The sequence below is a fragment of the Dipodomys ordii genome, unplaced genomic scaffold (genome assembly GCF_000151885.1).
Source record: "Dipodomys ordii isolate 6190 unplaced genomic scaffold, Dord_2.0 Scaffold194, whole genome shotgun sequence".
Classification (NCBI taxonomy): domain Eukaryota; kingdom Metazoa; phylum Chordata; class Mammalia; order Rodentia; family Heteromyidae; genus Dipodomys; species Dipodomys ordii.
Genome location: NW_012267410.1, coordinates 563173 through 583045, shown reverse-complemented (window position 1 = coordinate 583045; position 19873 = coordinate 563173). Strand labels below are relative to the sequence as shown.

Below are 19873 nucleotides of genomic sequence, written 5' to 3'. Positions count from 1 at the left end.
TTGGTGCTTAATGGGAGATAAGAGTTCATAAACTTTTCTGCCTGGACTGGCTTTAAAGTGAAATCTTCAGATCTCAGTCTCCTGAGTAGCTAGGATTACAAGTATGAGCTATCAGTGCCCAGATTTTTCATAAGTACTTTAAGGCAAATCCCCTACACTGTACCACTTACTTATATATACTCTAGTATATAGTTCTAACAGGAACTTTAAAAAATAACCAGAATACCATTTTCATACATACAAAAAACAACAACTTTAGTTAGCTCAGATGTCCTACAATAGATAAATGGATCCAAAGAAATGTGGTACCTGTACACAATGAAATTTTACACAGCCATTAGAAAGAATAATATTATGTCACTTTCAGGGAAATGGATGGACCTAAAACAAATCATGTTAAGTGAGACAAGCCAACCTCAGAGAGACAAATCGTCCAAGTTTGCTCTCAAGTGTGGAAGCTATATCTGAAATAACAAGACATAATAAATGATACAGGACCATAGGCATTCACACACAATGAGACCAAAAGAGGACACTCAGGAGAGGAACAGAGGTACAATGCCTATGTGCATATGATTATGCAAAATAATATTATTGAAATAAAAATAAAAGGTTTTTTATTTAAAAACAATAATAACAAATTTAGTCAGGTCATAATAGCTTATGTTACTAAGGAGGTTGATATATGGAAGCTGGTGGTCCAAGACCAGCCCAGGCAGAAAAGTCTATGGTAATTAGTAAAAAGCTAGATGCATGGCTTAAGAGGTACAATGCCACTTAAGTAATCAAGCAAAGCAATTGTGAGACTCTGGGTTCAAGCCTAGGAACTGTCTTCCCACACACATACACACAAAGAATTAACAGCGTTGAAATGGAACCCATTTTATGGTTACATCTGTCTTGCTGTTGGCTTACGAGTCAGTAAAGCCAGGATGTTTCACTGTATGGACCCAGTGCTGTCTTTGAAGCCTCTTGTGACCAGTGGCAGTTCCATATCAGGTCCTGTCTTCTGTCCTGTGATGTTAGTTATGCAGAATTTGCTAAGGTTGTGTTCATCTGCTGACCCTTAAGGGACAAAAGCACTGCTTTTCTGTTATCTTTTATCTACTACAAGTTAAGGGAAAGGCTTGGACATCACTATGGCATTCTGAGGTAGTGACACTATGTCGAGATGTTATTTGGGAAGCTCAATCTGACAATGTGGGATAATAACACCAGAAGTAGATTGTCATCCTTCCAGAAAGAGAGCTCTGTTCTCAGGCAAAAGTAAATATATGTCCACTTACTTTCAAGATCCAATCTCCTCAGGAGATTACTGGCACTTCCTATGATAACCTGACATGCGACATTATCTTCCCCATCCTCTTGGCACCCTGCCGAGCCTTTGCCTCCAAATCGTTGTTTTACATTTCGCTCTCATCTTACCTTCTTCCCTTGCCACCATCTACCTGTGCTTTCTCAAAGGTGAAAGACTTGCTGGAGGAGCCCAAGTGCATCCTTGGGTGAAGCAGTAAGCACTGAGCACAAGAAACCAGGTGGAAAAGAGAGGCTGCTGCAGAAGATCTTACATGGGAAGGTCTTACAACGTCATTTTCCATCAGGTAAAGTAAAGATCTGGTAAAGGAAGCCTTGCTGGAAAGAAGGTAGGTGAGCCACTCAAAGCTGATGGGATCCGTGTGTGTGTGTGTGTGTGTGTGTGTGTCTGTGTCTGTGTGTCTATGTGTCTGTGTCTGTGTGTGTGTCTGTGTGTGTGTGTGTTGCTAGGATGAAGCCTAGGCCTTAGGCATACTAGGCAAGGCTGTAACCACCGAGCTACACTCCCATCCTGTCTTAGACATTTTGTTTTTGGTGCCTATGCTGGGGCTTGAACTCAGGGCCTTGTGGTCTTCCTTGGTTATTTTGATTGAGGCTGTCACTCTGGAGCCACACCTCCACATCTAGCTTTTTTGCCAGTTAACTGGAAATAAGAGTGTCATAATTTTGTCTACCTGGGCTGGTATGGAACCAATCCTCAGATCTCAGCCTTCTAAGTAGGTAGAATTACAGATTTGAGTCAGTGGAGCTCCTGACCTGGCTTTTGTTCTTACCTACTACTTTTTCTAAGTCCTCTCTTTGGGATCAGGCCTAGTTCTAAGTTGTAGTCTGTGTCCTTATCTGCCTCCCCTTCAAGTCCCTTAGGCGTGGGTGTTGGGAGTGGAGGGGAGTAAGGGGAAGATGGGAATGACAGACCACACTGGAGAGGGACAGCAGTGGCTTTGCTTACAGCTGCAGGCAGCAGGTTTCTGGTTTCTCAAAGGCTTTTAGACCACAGTGGATTGAGGTGAGATGTTTTCCTGGACTGCAGCTATGAATCTGGACTGTGAAGTCTTTCAAAGTAGCCCCCAAAACACAGTCCTGCCAAAGCCAGCTTTAATACAGCTCAGGAATGAAGGAAATTCCATAGGCTGTTTCATAAGCCAAGGCAGGAGCAAGGCCAGAGCCAGAACCAGCAGGATGGGGAAGCCAAAGGAGGACTGGCCCTGGAACTGAGGACCAGAGAGCCATCAGCAGCGCCTGACTGATGGAGATGGGGGTGGGGACACAAGGGGAGCCGGAGGAGATCTGAGCGCAGGGAGCTCCTGCATGCCTGCAGTCCTTTGAGACACCACGGGATCCTACCTCATCTTTGCCACTCTGGCTGCTGGCAATGCAGGGCACAGGCCCCTGCTCCCTGCGCTTCACCGCAGGGTCAGCGCAAGCGCAGCTCCGGCGGTGCTGGTCTGGTTGCTTGGAGCTGAAGTTGGCCAGGGGCCTGTTGGCCTGTGGCCCACCCGACGAGCCCCGCCCCCCTGCAAGGACACTGAAAGCTCCTGCAGCTGCTCCTGCCTGCCTGCGCTGAGGTCTCAGGCACCCAGCTTTCCAGTAGCTGCTCCCTGTGCGCCCCTCTCTCTTTTGACACACTGCTGCCATGACGGCCTCCTCCGCGCGGCCCGCCATCCTGGCCCTGACCGGGCTGGCATTGCTGCTGCTGCTGTGCCTGGGTCCAGGTGAGTGTTCCATGCCAGGCTGACAATGGTGGAGTTGGCTATGGGTGGTATTGCCTGGGTACCCTGGAAAGGAGATTGGAGATGGAGTGTGGGTGTAGGGACACATCTTTAGGTACTGCTGGGCCAAGGCCATAGAGGAAGCAAGTCTAGGATTTTGCATTTGGATGAGCACAAACTGGTGCGCACGGGGACAGATAGTGAGGGACCCAAGGTCCAGGTGAGGGTCTCAGACTCGGGGGGAAAGAGGAACAGGGGTTTAAAGTGTGCCCACGGAAGCTTCCATGCTTAACATGGAAAGGACGGAGGAGTAATGTCCGCTCCAAGTGGCAACGTCCCTGCTGTGGAGAGACTGCCTTCAGGCATCTCCGGGGAACAGAGCCCACCTTGTTCCAATCTGCAAAGTTGAGCGCAGGCCTCACGCCCCAGATAGGTGAACCCTCTTAAAGGGTTAGTGCTTAACTTCTGCTTGGCAGAGCTCTTGTTGAATTGGCTGGCAAGTCTGAGAATTCTGTGTCTGCCGTTAGAAGTGCATTCACATTGCACACCCATCCCTAAGTGGGTGGGGATGCAACCATCAGAACCCTGGAGACTGGCTGACTGCACCTTCTACACTACAATCAGAAAGGACATGTGGTTCTGAGATCCTTGTCACAAGTGATCTCAGATGCTCAGGAGCACTTACACCTCTAACATACAGGCACTGTGATCCCCAGGTGCACTGGTAAAGGGTTCTAGGCTTGGCAGGAGCTAAGTGACCCAGCCAAGCTCCAGAGACTGGCGCTGGTCCCACTATGTGAAGTAGCTGGGCACTGCCCAATGTAGATGGACTCCCAGGGGATCTCTCTGAATCTGCATTTTGCTTATGCAAAGTTGAGTCCAGTGGAGGGAAAAATAGTAGCAGTTCTAGGATGGGAACCACAAGGTCACCCACATCACCAAGATCCTGGTCCCATTGTCAGGATTAGTGTTCTAAGGGACAACCACTGGCAAAGCTAATCAGTAGTCTCCCACTGGGTGATTTGAAGACATCCCCCCCTTTTTTGCTTACTTTAAAAAAAATAAAAACACATATAAATAAGGTTTTGTGGGCTCTGGGTATAAGCCATTTATGGTTAGTACTCATCTTTTATTTTGTATATGCCAAAAAGTTAACAATAAAAGCCCATTAAAATATTATTGTCAATGGGTGTTGGTGGCACATGACTGTAAATCTAATGACTCAGAGTTCCAAGAGTCATGGTTGGAAGCCAACTTGGGCAAGAAAGCTTGTGAGATTCTCATCTCCAATTAAACACCAAAAAAGCCAGAAGTGGAGCTGTGCTCAAGTAGTAGAGCACTAGCCTTGAGCAAAAAAGCTCAGGGGCAGTGCCCAGGCTTTGAGTTCAAACCCCAGCACTGGCTCATGTGTGTGCACACAAGCACATTTGTGCATGTGCGCATGCGCGTGCGCATGCACGCGCATGCACACACACACATACACACACACTAATTTTGATGAAGCCAGGGGCTTGTAGATCATGCCTGTAATCCTAGCTATTTAGGAGGATGAGCTCCAGAGGACTGAGGTTAGAAGCCTGACCAGGCAGAAAAGTCTATCTCCAATTAACTACCAAAAATCTGGACTGGAGGCAGAGTCCAAGTGGTAGAGCACCAGAAAGGTCTTGGCATGCCTTTGAGTTGCAGAGCTGAGATGAACTCTCATCTCTGGAGCAATAGTAACATGCACTTGCTGCAGACATTGCATTCTTAAGGGAAATGCTCAAACCCAAGGTCTGTTTCCACATCAGAACACATTTCATTCCTTAACTCTTAAACACTTTTGCTTAAGAAGGCAAACAGATGGAGAGGTGCTATTTAATTCTGTGTGCACTGCTCTGTGGTTTGTTAGAGATCAACAAATATGAAGCTATTTATGAATGCTAATATTAGTGTCAAGAGATGTATCTGTCTACCTTCACAAATATGTTCTTAGATCCCTTCAATGACTCTGAAGTTTAGAAGGGAAATAGCATTTCCGAGCCCTCCCACCCATCTTAGGAGATGGTTTTCTCTGCATTTGACTAATGAGGTGTTCGATGCTGTTGATTTATGCAGAGATATTTTGTATTGTTCCTTTCTCTCTCTTTTTTGGTGTTTTGTGTGCGTTTGTATGTGCCTACATGTGCAGGTGTGTGTGCTCTGGTACTGGGGTTTGAACTCAGGGCCTAGGTGCTGTCCCTTAGCTTTTTTTTTGCTCAAGACTGGCACTCTACTACTTAGCCACAGCTCTATTTCTGGCTTTTGGTGACTAATTGAGAATAGTTATATGGACTTTTCTCCTCAAGGCAGTTTAGAACTGCAGTACTCAGTTCCCAGTGTCCTGAGTAGCTAGGATTACAGTCATGAGCCACCAGTGCTCAGCACTATTTATTTATTTAGAGACAAGGTTTTACTATGTACCCCAGACTGTCCTGGAACTTAAGATTCTTCTGTCTCAGCTCCTTGAGTTCTGGGATTACCACACCTGGCTTTCAAGAAATACTTTTAAGTTTTTAAAAAATATTTTTAAGTAGTTGTACAAAAGAGTTACCATTTACCAAAGCAGATTATGACTACAATGCATCTTGATCCTTAAGAGACTCTTAATGAGACACTTGGGACCTGTTTCCTCTCTGGGTACTACATCAACCCCTCAACTCCATGGTCCTGTGGCCCCTCAGAATCACAGCTTTCCTCCTAGAAGTTTTACTTCTCTTGATGAAATCTCAAATGCCTTTGTTTTTGAGGGCTTAGGCCCTCAACTATCTGCTCTAGATGTTCTCCTTCCAACACAGCTCTGGATTTTCCATGACCTTCTCCAAGTGAGATGATATGAAAAGTAGAGAAGAGGCCTGAACTGTGCAATCAGAGCAGAGAGGGACATCTACCTGTGTCAGGTGCTATCCTTCATCGATGCAGCCTTATGCCCTTGCTTCTTAAATAGCTGCATGGCTTGTAGCTCAACCTGGCCACAGACAGTAGAAGTCACCATGTCTCCCCATAGGCTGCTTCACACCACACTTAACATCTCAGCTCCCTACCCAGGAGCCCTCAGCCCTACTGTGCAAGATGTGAGAACAAAAACCAACTCTGTCCCTGATCCTTCAGCATGGACCTCAGAGATTCTTCCCAAGCCATTTCCATGCCATTTATCCTCTGAAATCAGGTAACCACAAAAGCTGTTGTTCAAGCTAGAACATGTCTGAGGTAGAACAGAAGCACTATCATTAATTTATCAAGACAATAAATAAAACCAGAGCTGTGCTGGAATAGCCAGAAGGTGTAGCCACTGTACTCACACATCACTAGGAAGCCATATGGGTGAGAAACAGGAAGCAGTAAGTTCTAGTTCTAGTCTCCCTGTCCCATCACAAAGGCGAGGCCAGTCAGTTCACTGGTTGCTACCATTATTCTGTGTGTGTATGTGTTTGTGTGTGTTTGTGTGTGTGTGTATGTGTGTGTGTGTATGCTGGGCTAGCACTCAACCACTGGAGCCACAGCTCCACTTCCAAGTTTTTGATGGTTAATTGGAAAAAAAGTATCATAGACTTTCCTGACCAGGCTGGCTTCAAACCATGATCCTCAGATTCAGCCTCCTGAGTAGCTAGGAGCTACTACTAATTGAATAGGGGTCAGAAGGTAGAGGTCCCAGTGCCAGTCTCCAGCTGGGGCTAATAGGTCAGGTGGTTACTGTGTATGCATCATGGGCTGTGTGAGTGATACAGATGTGTAATTTCAAGTTTTGTAAACACCAGACACACTAACAAAATACCTGTGCAGATAGTCTTCAAGAGCCAGATGTTGATTCTTAGCAAAGAATGCAGTTTTTCTCCAAAATAACATAGGTAATTGTTTAATAGATTTTTTTGTTTTTTGGTCAGTTGTGTGGCTTGAACTCAGGGCCTGGGTGCTGTCCCTGAGCTCTTTTTGCTCTAGGCTAGTGCTCTACCACTTTCAGCCATACTGCTACTTTTGTTTTTATGGTCGTTAACTGGAAATAAAGGTCCCACAGACTTTTCTTCCCAGGAAAGCTTTGAACCATGACTCAGATCTCAGCCTCCTGAGAGCTGGGATTATAGTCATGAAATACCAGCACCTAGCTAATTTTTTAACGTTACTTTACTAAGCTGGGCACCAGTTGCTCACACCTATAATCTTAGCTACTCAAGAGACAGTTCTGAAAATCAAGATTTCAGTCCGGCTGGGTGCTGGTGGCTCAGGCCTGTAATCCTAGCTACTCAGGAGGCTGAGATCTAAGGATCGAGGTTCAAAGCCAGCCCAGGCAGGAAAGTTCCTGAGACTCTTATTTCCAATAAATCACCAAAAAACCGGAGGAGGCGCTGTGGCTGAAGAGCTGAGGGACAGCACCCAGGCCCAGAGTTCAAGCCCTATGGCCGACAAAAAAAAAAAAAAAAAGATTTGAAGCCAGCCTGTGCATGAAAACCCCAGAAAATCTTATCTCCAATTAACCAGCAAAAAGTTAGAAGTAGAGCCAGGAGTCAGCAGCTCATGCCTGTAATCCTAACTACTCAGGAAGCTGAGATCTGAGGATCGCAGTTCAAAGCCAACCCTGGCAGGAAACTCCATGAGACTTATCTCCAATAGCCCACCAGAAAAACAGAAGTGGTGCTGTGGCTCAAGTGGTAGAGTGCTAGCCTTGAGCTGAAAGAGCTGAGGGACAGCACGCAGGCCCACAGTTCAAACTCCATGAGGGACCAAAAAAATGCTGGAAGTAGAGCTGTGGCTCAAGTGATAGAGCACCAGCCTTGAGTGAAAAGGCTAAGCAAGAATATAAGGCCCTAGTACCAGAACAAAAAAATGTAGATAAGATAATTATTCCAACTTCACTGATGTATAATTGACAAATAAAACAATGAGGGTGTGTGTGTGTGTGTGTGTGTGTGTGTGTGTGCGTGCGTGCGTGTGTGTGTTGCTAAATGAAACCCAGCAATTCACCCAGCTCAAAGCAAGGATTCTTACTCATCTTTGGGATCCAGACACTTTGAAGTTCTGGCAAAACTCCTGTTTTCTCTAAAAATTGTACCTTTGCAGACTCAAACATGATTCTAACCCTTTTTCAGTCCTCTGGAACTTGTCCATAGAACAAGAGGTGAAGAGCCTGCCCAGAAGGCAGGTACCCCTATCTCCATGCATTTTTGCATCCTGAGCAGCCCAGACTCCAGTTCCTGGCCCTGTAGGTATTCTGTCCCCTACTTGGGATGCTAAGGGCAAAAAGGTTCCTCAGGGCCTTGGATCCTAACCTTCATGAGATAAGCCCTGTTCCTCTAGAAAACAGTTAAGGACAGAGGTTTTCTGTAAGGCCTTCATACCAGCTCATGTTCTTTCAGGCCAGAAATATTATTTTCTATTAAAATGGCCAGAATGATTAGAAACTTTTTAAAAAAAACCATTATAACAAGTAGTCCTAATAATACTTGATTATGGGATGCTATAATCAAGAGATTATATAGAACAAGCTAACAGGTATGTTCCAAAGATTGTGGTGGCCTAAATCCCCTTTCTGCCAGGCTCTGTATGTCAGGGCTGCCCGGTCTATATCTTCTCCTCTCTTTACAAGGACACCAGTCACTGGATTTGGAGCTCACTCTATATCCAGGATACCCACATCTTGAGTTCTTTAACAAATTACACTTGCAAAGACCCTATGTCCAAATAAGTTTGCATTTGGAGGTCCTGGGTAGATAGGGATTGGGAGACACAATTGGATTCCTTCCATCTTGAAGCAGACATTTTCAGTACATGTGTGGTACATGTGACTGATGGCAGGCCCTAAGAGATCAGAGTTAAAAGATAATGTCACCTTTTCTAGGAAGTAGTTGAAGTGGCAATGCCTTTGGTCATCCCAAGTTACTGTCATCAATATTAGCCACAAGCTCTCTGGATTGCTTTTTCTGAAGAAGTATGCAAGAAACATTAAATCTTGTAATCTTGCTGAGTTGCTCAACCAAGACAGGGACCCGAGGTCCTTATCTCCAATTCTGATTTTTGCATCTCATACATGATAGGCAACAGGGAAACTCTGAAACTGATTTCTATTTTCATTCTTTTAGGTGGCATAAGTGGGAATAAACTCAAGCAGATGCTTCAGAAACGAGAAGGTAAATGTGCCTTGTTACGGGCAAGGATGCAGTCTTTTCAGTGGGAAAATGCCTTGGAATATACAATGTGCTTTGTGTTTGGAGAATCAAAAATCTCCCTTAGAAGATTTTCAGGTCTGAGGGACTTCCTCTGTGGTATGTGGTGTGGTATTTTTATTAGGTAAGTATTATTGTGGTCAATGTTTGGAGGTTGTTTTCCCAAGAGCTGTTGACAATGGAGATCTCTGAAGAACGTCTGAGATCATGACTGGACTTAGGGCACACAGTCAGAGCACATTGAACCTTACTTGGTGGGGAATACATGGATAAACATTATATATACTCTCACATCCAGTTAGCAATTGGAGAATGTGATCGACACAAGAAATCCTTATGTTTGTAACTTGTGGAAAAAAATGTTCCTAAGATCTATGTGATAGACAGCAGTGGGATGTCATGGAAATAGAACATTCTGGGCATCACAAAATACGGGACAGTTGACACCAGTTAGGTCAACTGGCTCTATTGTGTGGTCTCATGAACATCATTCTCCTCCTCTGACTCTAACTCAGTAAGACTAAGTATTTCAGAAATAACAGTGTGTGACACATTTCTAATCTGGCCATTTAATACCTTATTTTCCTCCCTCTTCACTTATGGGAAAATTCCTAAAATGGAACCCTTGATAATGTATTCTCATACTTACCAGATGATCTTTAAGGACACCCTATCCACATGCACACAGGAGCTTGGAGTACAGGTGGTCTCTCTTGGCCACAGGAAATTTCCCAACATCCTTTGCAGCTTACCTGTCTGTGTTGCTCATTCTCAAAAGCAGCCTTTGGGAATGTGCAGGAGTGAGTGTTGCTCTCACAGGCTCCACCTATCATAATTATGACTCCTGGTGTGCATGCTTGCCCTCAGCCTTTTCTCCCTTTACACCAAGAAATGAATACTGAGCACCTACTCTATACAGAACAGGACTACAAGCTTTGAAGGTTTTTTTTAAATCCCTTTTTGCCAGGCACGTGTTACTCATGCCTATAAGCCTATCTACTCAGGAGACAAAGATCTGAGGATCCCAGTTCAAAGCCAACCTGGGCAGACAAATTCCAGAGAGACTTTTATCTCCAATTAATCAACAAAAAGCCAGAAATAAAGGAGTGGCTCAAGTTTTACAGTGTGAGCCTGGAACAAAAAATCCAAGTGAGGGCAGGAGGCTCTGAGTTTTAGCACACAATGATCCCTTCTGATAATTCTATTCATCTAATTAACAGACATAGCAAACTTTAGTTCATTGTCCTGTGAATTCCTTGTGATAGAACCCAAGTAAAGACTGTCAGTACTGTTTTCTAGATGAGGGCAGAGAGAGGATACAAACTAGACTGTAGGGGCCAGTCCAGAGGCACAGCTGCATCTCTGAGCACATCCTGCAGATGAGAATGTGATGGGAAGATGTCAGAGAAAGTATTACTAAAACAAGAGTCGGCACTCTTCAATCTACCAAACTGGCCACAATCAGATGGTAAGGCCCAGAGCAGTCTTAAGAGGGTGCTGTGTACTCCAGCAACTTAATGTCTGAACCTGGTGGTTCTATCCCTGCTTGCTCCTGGCTCATCATTTCCGTTTCTTTATTCTTCCTTGTTTCATAAGTCCAACCCTCTTCTGTTTGTGGCTACAATACAATATACATGGTATGATGTATGCAACACTAGACACTGGTTCTGTTTCCAGAGTGCAGACTCTAAAGGGTAAGACACTAGCTGTAGTTGAAGTCTGGGCTGTGGGCATGTTTTGCAGGGGATGAGCTGAATTTCATTGCTACCCTAAGAAATAGAAGTTGACTGTTAGTGCTTGCCTCTTTACATGGCTGTAATCAAATAGGAAAGCTTACTCATAAAGAACAGAGAAACTATTGACTCTTATCATATGCATGTAAGAATGAAGTTGACTCACACCTGCAGTCCTAGCTGATCAGGAAGCTAAGGTTCAGAAGATTGGGGTTTGAAGCCAGCCCAGGTGGAAAGGTCTGTGAAGTTCTATTTCCAATAAACCAGCAAAAAGCCAGACTAGATGCCTGATTCAAGTGGTAGAGCATTAGCTATGAGCTTGGGCAAGCCAAGAGAGCATAAAGCTCTGAATTCAAGCCCTGAGACTGGCAAAAAAAAAAAACATTGTGTGGGAGAGGGTGATACAAAATGGTTGAATAACAGGTGCCAAAATACAGGACATAGGAGGAGGAAAGGCTCTTGTTCTACTACACAGTAGGGTGACATGTGATAGAGAACAAGATGAAAAGAGGTCAAACCTTTCCAACAGTAAGAAGTGACCAATGGTTAAGGAGGTGAAGTGCTAGTGTGATGTGATCATTGTGCATTAGACACGTGCTGAATTTTCACACTATGCACACGCTCATCCCGGGTCAGTTCAGGAAAACAGAAGTAGTTCAACCACAGAAATTCTAATAATGGAAAGACTACTCTCTTTTTTTTTTGGAAAAGAAATCACTCTTTGTACTTTGGGGTGGGGAACTGGCCATTTCAGCACCTGCTCCAGCTAAGACAAATGTGGCCATGGATGAGAACAAAGCCAAAGAGTTCCTGGGAAGCCTGAAGCGTGCCAAGCGGCAGCTGTGGGACCGAACTCGGCCGGAGGTACAGCAGTGGTACCAGCAGTTCCTCTACATGGGCTTCGACGAAGCGGTGGGTGTGCTTTCCTGCTGGAGGCTGACACCTTGCAGGGCAGGTTGGGGAAACGGAGGCCTTGGTTGGGAAACAGAACATGGAAAAACTCAGCTTCTTGTTTTGTTTTTGTCTGTTACCTGATGCTCTATCAAAATACCCAGCATGAGGTACATTATAAAGAAATGAGGCTTATTTGAACTTGAAGTTCTAGAAAGTCCAGGGACATGCTTGGCTCTGGTGAGGGCTTCATAGTGCATGACCTCACCGAAGCAGGAGTGTGTGCAGAAGAGGTCACACAGTGAGGCAGGAGGCAAGCCTGAACTTGCTTTATAGCAACCCATTCCAAGGAGTGAGGAGAAGCAAGCAATAATCTCTTGGAAGGATAAAGCCTCATGACCTAGTTCCCTTGCAGCTCTTAAAGGCCCTGCCCACCTCAGTACTGCCTTCTGGGGACCAAACTTCCATGAGATGTGCCCTGGCCAGCATACTGAAAGCATATCCAAAGCATAGAGCTGTTCATTACAAATGTCTGAGCCCTGCTATGTGCCATGTGCTATCCAGACATTAGATTACTTGAACCAACAGTGAATGGGCAAGAGATACAATTTCTCACTAGGAGATTTGGGAGTCCAAGTCCAGAGAAGGCAAGAGCCAAAAGCCTGGGTCTCCGATAACTTGACGATTGATTTGCTAGACATACCCTGTTTTAGCAGCCTTAAAATTACAGTGCGGGGAGCTGGTTGGTGGTTTATACCTGTAGCTATTCTGAAGGCTGAGATCTCAAGATTGCAGTTCAAAGCCAGCCTGGGAAGCAAAGTCCATGATCTCTAATCAACCACCAAAATAGGTAAATAAAGCGGGAAGTGGAGCTGTGGCTTAAGTGGTAGCATTTGTCTTGAATAAAATAAAATCAGGAACAGTGCCCAGGTGAATTCATGCCCCAGGATTAGCACCAAACAAAACAAATGAAAAGATTACTCATAGTGTCCCCAAAAACAGCCACGTTTTTTAAAAAAATATCAAAACCTGTCCAAAACATCAGTATGAGTATGAAAAATCATACAGTTGTCGGATAAAAATCAAAAGTTATATACACTTCTTTAATTCAGGGAGGGGAAGGGAAAAAACAAAATGCTTTAATAGGGATACAAATTGACCCATTGTTATGTACAAGACACCATGTTGAAAACAAACTTTACAACTTGGGGGGCGTAGTTGTGGAAGTGGGAGGGAAGGGATGGAAGGGGAAAAACAAAGGAGGAGGCAACAATGCTTAATAAGAAATGTACTCATTACTTTGCTCATGCAACTGTAACCCCTCTGTACAGTATTTTTACAATTAAAAACGTACAAAAAAATCAAAAGTGACTATTAAATAGAGGAGTTTTGTAGCTATTAGGAGAAACTTTGTCAGTACACTTGAGAAAGATGGTACAGCTCATGCACCTAAGTAACTTGAGTAGACAAACCCAGAAAATTAAAACAAAAGAAGGTTTATAATTGCAGACTCCACCTAGGGTGCAAGAACAGCTCAGAGCGGGGGCCGGGCTGAAGGCCTAGACTGAGTCTGGCTGAGGAGTAATTGACTGGAAACCATGAAGCCTGCACCCCACTCCCAGGACAGATGGGTTTGTCATAGATGGCAATCAGGCAGCTAAAATGGGTACCTGCTGTGTATAGAAGGTGTAACCAAAGTGCTGTAATCAATGGGTATAAAGAAGAAAGCTTTAGATATTTCTTGTGTGTGTGTGTGTGTGTGTGTGTGTGCGCGCGCGCACGAGTGCTTGAATTCAGGCCTTTATGCTTGCTAGGTAGCTGCTTTACTGCTTGAGCCACACTTTGAACTTTTTATTCTGTTTATTTTTGAGATATACTTTTGTTTAAAGATCAGGTCAGACTAGATCTTGGTTCTCTTACCTTGATATCACTAGGATGACAGTTGAAAGCTACCATGCTCAATTGTTTTCTATTGAGATGGGGTTTTGTGCACTTTTTGTCTTGGCTGGCCTCAAACAGCGAGCTCTGGTCTTCTCTTTCTGAGTAATTAGAATTACAAGTATGAGCCACTGGTTCTCAGCCTAGATATCTCATTTTTAATGGCTGAATAAAAAAAATCATGTGGTTGTGTCATGGATTCCTGCCCATTGGTTACTCCCTAAATGGCTTTTGGGGCAGTAAATGTAAGTTCCCTTTTGCTGTGCAAATAGGTAAGCATTTACAGCCAAACCTTGTGCCATGTGTGTGATGCTAAGTACTTATAGGAATGAAGTTATTCATTATTTAAGCAGTCCAAAGGGCATATACTATAATTTGCATCTCTGTGACATTTGTCTCTTACTGAAGTTGATATTTTTTCCAGAGTTACTGTGGAGGTAGATCCACATGTAAGAATTCATAAGCATTTTTAAGTTGCATGATCCCCTAAGTCCTACGTGAAAACATTGCCACTTGTAGAATCCTTAGGTTATGAACTTATATTTGAAATGTTCAATAAGATAGACTGAATTCTGTGGCTCATACTTATCATTCTAAGCAACTCAGGAGGCTGAGAGAGGATCATGGTTTGAATCCAGCAGGAAAGAAAAGTCCATGAGACTCCTATCTCCAATGACCAGCAAAATGCTGGATTGGAGGTGTGGCTCAAGTGATAGAGTGCCAGCTATGAGCAAGCAAATAAAGTAAGAGCTGGAGGTCCTGAGTTGAAGGCCCTGCACTGACAATAAGTTAATTAAAATGCACTCATATACATATATATATGTATATTTTGTATGTGTATATATGCATTCTTCAGTAATTTGTATTTCTTTGGTAGCCATCAGAAATGGGCGTGAAGAGTTTAATATGGAGAATAGCTAATGCAATATAATATCTGGCAACAAAAGGTGATTAAAGATAAGAGAGACTTTGTGTAACTGCTATTAATGGGTAAAGCAGGAAATCAGGCCACCTAGAAATCTTGGTATTTTTAGCAGCAGCTGAAGTAAGCACAGGACTAAAATTCAGCACACATCCATTAGCAAGCTCTAGAAACTACTGAAGTAGGTGTGAAGGGCAGGAATGCTCAGCTGTACCTACCAGTTGGATATCAATCTTGATTGGAAAAAGAAACCAACATTGTTTTAACTTTAAAAAGTCATCTTCTAAGCTAGGTTTCAGTAGCCTGTGCCTGTAATCTTAAATAATATTAACTAACTACTTAGGAGGCTGCAATCTGAGGGTCTTTGTTTGAAGCCAGCCCAGGAAGGAAAGTCCATGAGACTCATCACCAATTAACCAGCAAAAATACCTGAAAATGAAGCTATGACTCATACTAGCCTTGAGCTAAAAAGCTAAGGGACAGTGCTCAGGCACTGAGTTCAATCCCAGAGCTATAGATCTAATAGTTATTAATCCTCAAAGCAAAACCACGATGGAGGAGAGCTGTAAGTACATCCTCAATCTTTCTTTTTTCCTATAGAAATTTGAAGACGACATCACCTATTGGCTAAATAGAGATCGGAATGGACATGACTACTATGGCGATTACTACCAACGTCATTATGATGAAGATGCTGCCATCGGCCCCCAGAGTCCCCACAGCTTCAGGCACGGGGCCAGCGTCAACTATGATGACTACTGACCATGCCTGGCCACTCACTGTGCAGAAAACCAATAGGGTTTCTCTTTAGCCATACCTATGCCTTACACTACTTGTGTAAAGCGCTTTATTTCAGTGTCACTCAGCAGAGTTTAAGCACCAAATATAAGTGCCTGTTCATGCAAATCTCTAACAATGCATCTCATTTAAAAATAGAAATAAAGCATTTTGTTAAAAAGAAAAGGCTCAACATTCATTTAGGTAAAAATTAAGCTACAAGATTTCTTACTTCCTTCATACCTTGAAGTTGGAATGTCGTCTGAAGACCCTCTCTGCTGTATCTTACGAGGAATCCTCCTAGCCCCAAGCACAGCATGGGAGCCAAAGGGTTTCAGTTTGTTCAAATGCAGTGGATAGTGAGTTCAAAAGTTAGAATCAGCAAGAAAATCGAGTTGAAAATGGTTTCTTCTTACAGAGTATGGTTTAGAGGATTATAATCATTGGTCAGGCTCCAAGTCAAAGCTGGATATATTTAATATATCACCTAGAAAATTAAGAACAACAGAAAATACCCCGAAGGTTAGTTGATTACAGAACCATGCTCATCTAAGAAAAACAATAAAATTTTGTCCAATGAATTCAAGGAAGTTAAAGAAACCACTTTGCCTTTTATTTAAACATCTGATGAATAGTACTGGAGTGGGAAGAGGGAGAGTAAGAGGAATCTGAGCAGGTCCTCATGAGAGAGGGTGTGTTCCAGCTGTGGCACATCTGTAGCTCTGTGCACTTCTGCACAGGTGTAGTAGGAGGAGATTTAACAGCATGAGGTGGGGGGAGGTGTTTCAGAATGGCTCTCCATATTTTTGTGGTCCAGAGGCCCTGCTTTCATAGATCCTGTCTTAGGAAAACCTTTGCTTTTTCCATCAGAAAAATTGTATGGCATTGCTGTGCAATCATCTCTGTAATGCACCTTCATTCACAAACCTTAGGGGATAAGTAGCCAGGTACTCCACATTGGAGATAGCAGTATTTATGGTAATTAAACACCAGCTTATCTGTTTCTTTCTTGGGAATCCTATAACATCATCATCATCATACTTAAGTAGTTGTACAAAGAGGTTTAATTCCACATGTCAGCTTATGAGTACAATTCATCTTGATCAATGTCATCGTTTTCTTCCTTCTCCCCCATCTCTCCCAACACTACCTGTCCCTTGAATGTACCTGGCTCCATTTTCACGTATGAATGCATTTACCCACCTTTCCTCTCTACATCTACACCCCTTTCCTTGACCTCCCCACACAAGTTCCAAAGGAGTTACATTATTGGAATCCCCCTAAAAATACTATACTTTAATGTGCTTGTGTATATATTCACATGACAATGTATATGTTTATATATATTTATAGTTTAGATCTGACTTCCACTATGATAGAAAGCATGCACCCTTTGTTGCTCTTAGCCTGACTTCACGTAACTTTTCAAGGTCCATCCATTTCCCTGTAATTTACATAATATTCTTCCTGATGGATGAGTAAAATTCAAACACACATTATATAAGTATGCATATGTATATAGATGATATATATCACATTCTGTAATACATTGTGATAAATATACACTACACCAAATGTACCATTTTAACTAGTCTTAGGTGTTCAGACCAGTGGCATTTAATGCATTTACTTTGTCCTGTACATCACTATGTACCTTTTGAATTTTTCCAGCCTCCCAAGCTGAAGTTCTGTCCCTGTTAAAAACTAGTTTCCCACACTCACGGCCCCCAGTTCTCTGTAACCACTATGCAACTTCCTGTCTCTATTTTGACTACTCCTCAGTAGACATAAGGTGTTTATCTTTGAGTTAGCTTTATTTCACATGACATAGTGTCTTCAAGGTAGCATGTGTCAGAACTTCCTTTTTTCAGGCTGAGTAACATTTCACATTTTGTTTATCTACCCAAGGGACACTTGGGTAAGTGACCCCCTGGTGGCTAACATGAATTATGCTACTGTGAGCTCAAGATTCTCTTTGTGTCCTGACTCTAAATTTCCTTTTGAATTATTGGGCTGTAATTTTGTATTTTATTTTTTTTCCTGTTGTTTTTTTTTTCTTTTTATTGTTTTATTTTTAATTACTTTTAAATTTTATGTTATTGTAAAAGTGATGTACAGGAGTTAAAGTTACATGAGTAAGCAAATGAATACATTTCTTATCAAGCATTGTTACCCCCTCCCTTGTTATTCTCCCACTATCCCTTCTCTCCCCACTTCCCTCACTTTTAAGTGAAGTAAGTCAGACACAAAGAAATATAGGTCCCATGGTTTCCCTCATTTGCAATACATAGTATATGTCTAAGATAATTTTATCAGATGAGCAGAAAAGCTCAAAAACTATGTGCATGTGGCCATATAAGATGATACTAAGTGAAATGAACCCCAAAATATGGACACAAGATGTTGTTGGTGGACACATATTGTTGTTGTTGGTTTTAATGCACTATGTGATTTTTTTTGTTTCTTTTGTATGTTCTTCCCCCTATGGTATATCCCCTGTTGTCACTGTACTTGATTTTGGTACTATGCATCTTGTATATACATTTGTCTAATTTGGGGAGGGGAAGGGAATAACAAAACACTAAAACAAGGACACAGGATGACCCATTGTAACAGTGATACCCACAAAACAGTATATTGGAAATGCACTTTACAAACTGGGGTGGGGGGAGAGGAGGGAGGAGCTCAAGTTTGGGTGGAGCTGAGGACCAAAGGTGGGCCTAATGCTTACAATATGGGTATTGAGTTATTTTGATTTGTGCTGATACTGGAGCTTGAACTCAGTCATGCTCTTGCTTGGCTTTTTTCACTCAAGGCTGGCTATCTACCAGTTGAGCCACAGCTGCACTTCTGGTTTTCTTCTGCTTAATTGGAGATGAGAGTCTTATGTGCCTGGGTTGACTTCGAACTGTGATCCTCAGACCTCAGCCTCTTGTGTGGCAGGATTACAGGTGTGAAGCACCAGCACCCATCTTAGATTCTCCCTTCTTTATTAAGATGATATAACATTTCCTTTTAAGTCTGTTCATTAATATGGTGACTTTTATTACTAAATAGCCTATCATTAAGTAAATAAATCTAGCAATTAAAATTTCAGAATAAGCCTAATTGGTCATCTTTTGACTACTTGCTAAATCTGGTTTGAAAGTTTTGTTTCTGCCTCATCCATAAGATTGGCCTGTCCCTGTCTTTTTGGTTCTGTTCCAGTGGGACAGTTGGTACATTTAGGTTAGGCTGGTCTTATAAAATGAATTGGCCTTTTAAGATTCTCTGTAAAAATGAAAACATTTCCAGAGTGGCTGATAGAATTCAGGTGAAACCATCTGGAGCTAGACACCAGTGGCTCATACCAGTGATTGATATGATGGAGAATTAGAGATGAGTTATAGTATTTGACTTAAACTGTGTAAGGGAGACAACAAATGAATCTAATAATATGATGGGGAATTAAAAATGAGCTAAAGTATTTCACTTAAACTGTGAAGTAAATGATGAATGGATTTAAAATATGAATGTAACTAAGCTTCTTGTGGATGAGACTTTCTTGGTACCTAACTAGTTAGCTTTTGTAACCCTACCTCTGCCCTTTCCTGAACCACGTGTGTTCCCCAACCTAGATGAGCCATTAACATCCTTTGTTCTATTCCTTGAGCTTCCCAGGGAATCCGAGGCACTCCCAGCTCGGGCGGGAAGCCAATGATATCCTTGGGTAGCAAGCTCGGACTTAAAACTGGCGCAGCCATTGGTTGGAATCTGAACAGCCTTATGACGTGAGTTGTACCTCCCCTTCTCCTCCCCTTCTCCCGCCCCTGCGGAGATTAATTGCGGATTGAGTGGTTTTGCTGTTACTACCCCCCCCCCCCACACACACACAATCAGGAAAGAGACACATCTAAGCATCATGGTTCAAAACCAACCACAGCAGGAAAGTATTGAACAGTCATAGTCATGTTAGGCCACATGCAGGTGGCCAATGGAGTTAGTCTGCCTTATAGTAGTTGCTTAAACTATCCTATCATTTTGGTTTGAATTGGCATGTGAATTTGGCGGGTAAAAGGCAGGGTTTCTCTCATAAGCAGGTGGTGCTGCCAGTTGAGCAAGATTACAACTTATGTGCTTTATGGGTCAGTTTTTAACTGAACAATCAAGGGTGGGTTAGGTTGTTAAGGGGAGGGGGACCAGATGCGTTTTTTTTCATTCTGGGAACTGGGTCCATCAAGTCTAAAATCCCTAAAACAAAGGCAAAGCTCAAAATGCAATCATACTAGCTTGGGCCCCATCTCAGGGTCCACTTCAGGGAAAGTGGTATATAACTCCAGAAGGGACAGCATTCGGGCCTTAAGTTTAAGCCCTAGTCCTAATGTGTGCATGTACACACACACACACACACACACACACACACACACACACACA

General features: G+C 43.0%; 1 protein-coding gene across 1 annotated transcript; it reads left to right on the top strand.

Annotated features, from left to right (window-relative positions):
- Window positions 1-2850: 2850 nt before the first annotated feature.
- Window positions 2851-15640, top strand: LOC105999629 (chromosome unknown open reading frame, human C2orf40). The gene is made up of 4 exons (XM_013034706.1): window positions 2851-3026; window positions 9116-9163; window positions 11687-11844; window positions 15284-15640. Exons 1-4 carry the CDS (start codon window positions 2948-2950, stop codon window positions 15443-15445), a joined length of 447 nt encoding a protein of 148 aa, XP_012890160.1. The 5' UTR covers window positions 2851-2947; the 3' UTR covers window positions 15446-15640.
- The last annotated feature ends 4233 nt before the right edge of the window (window positions 15641-19873 follow it).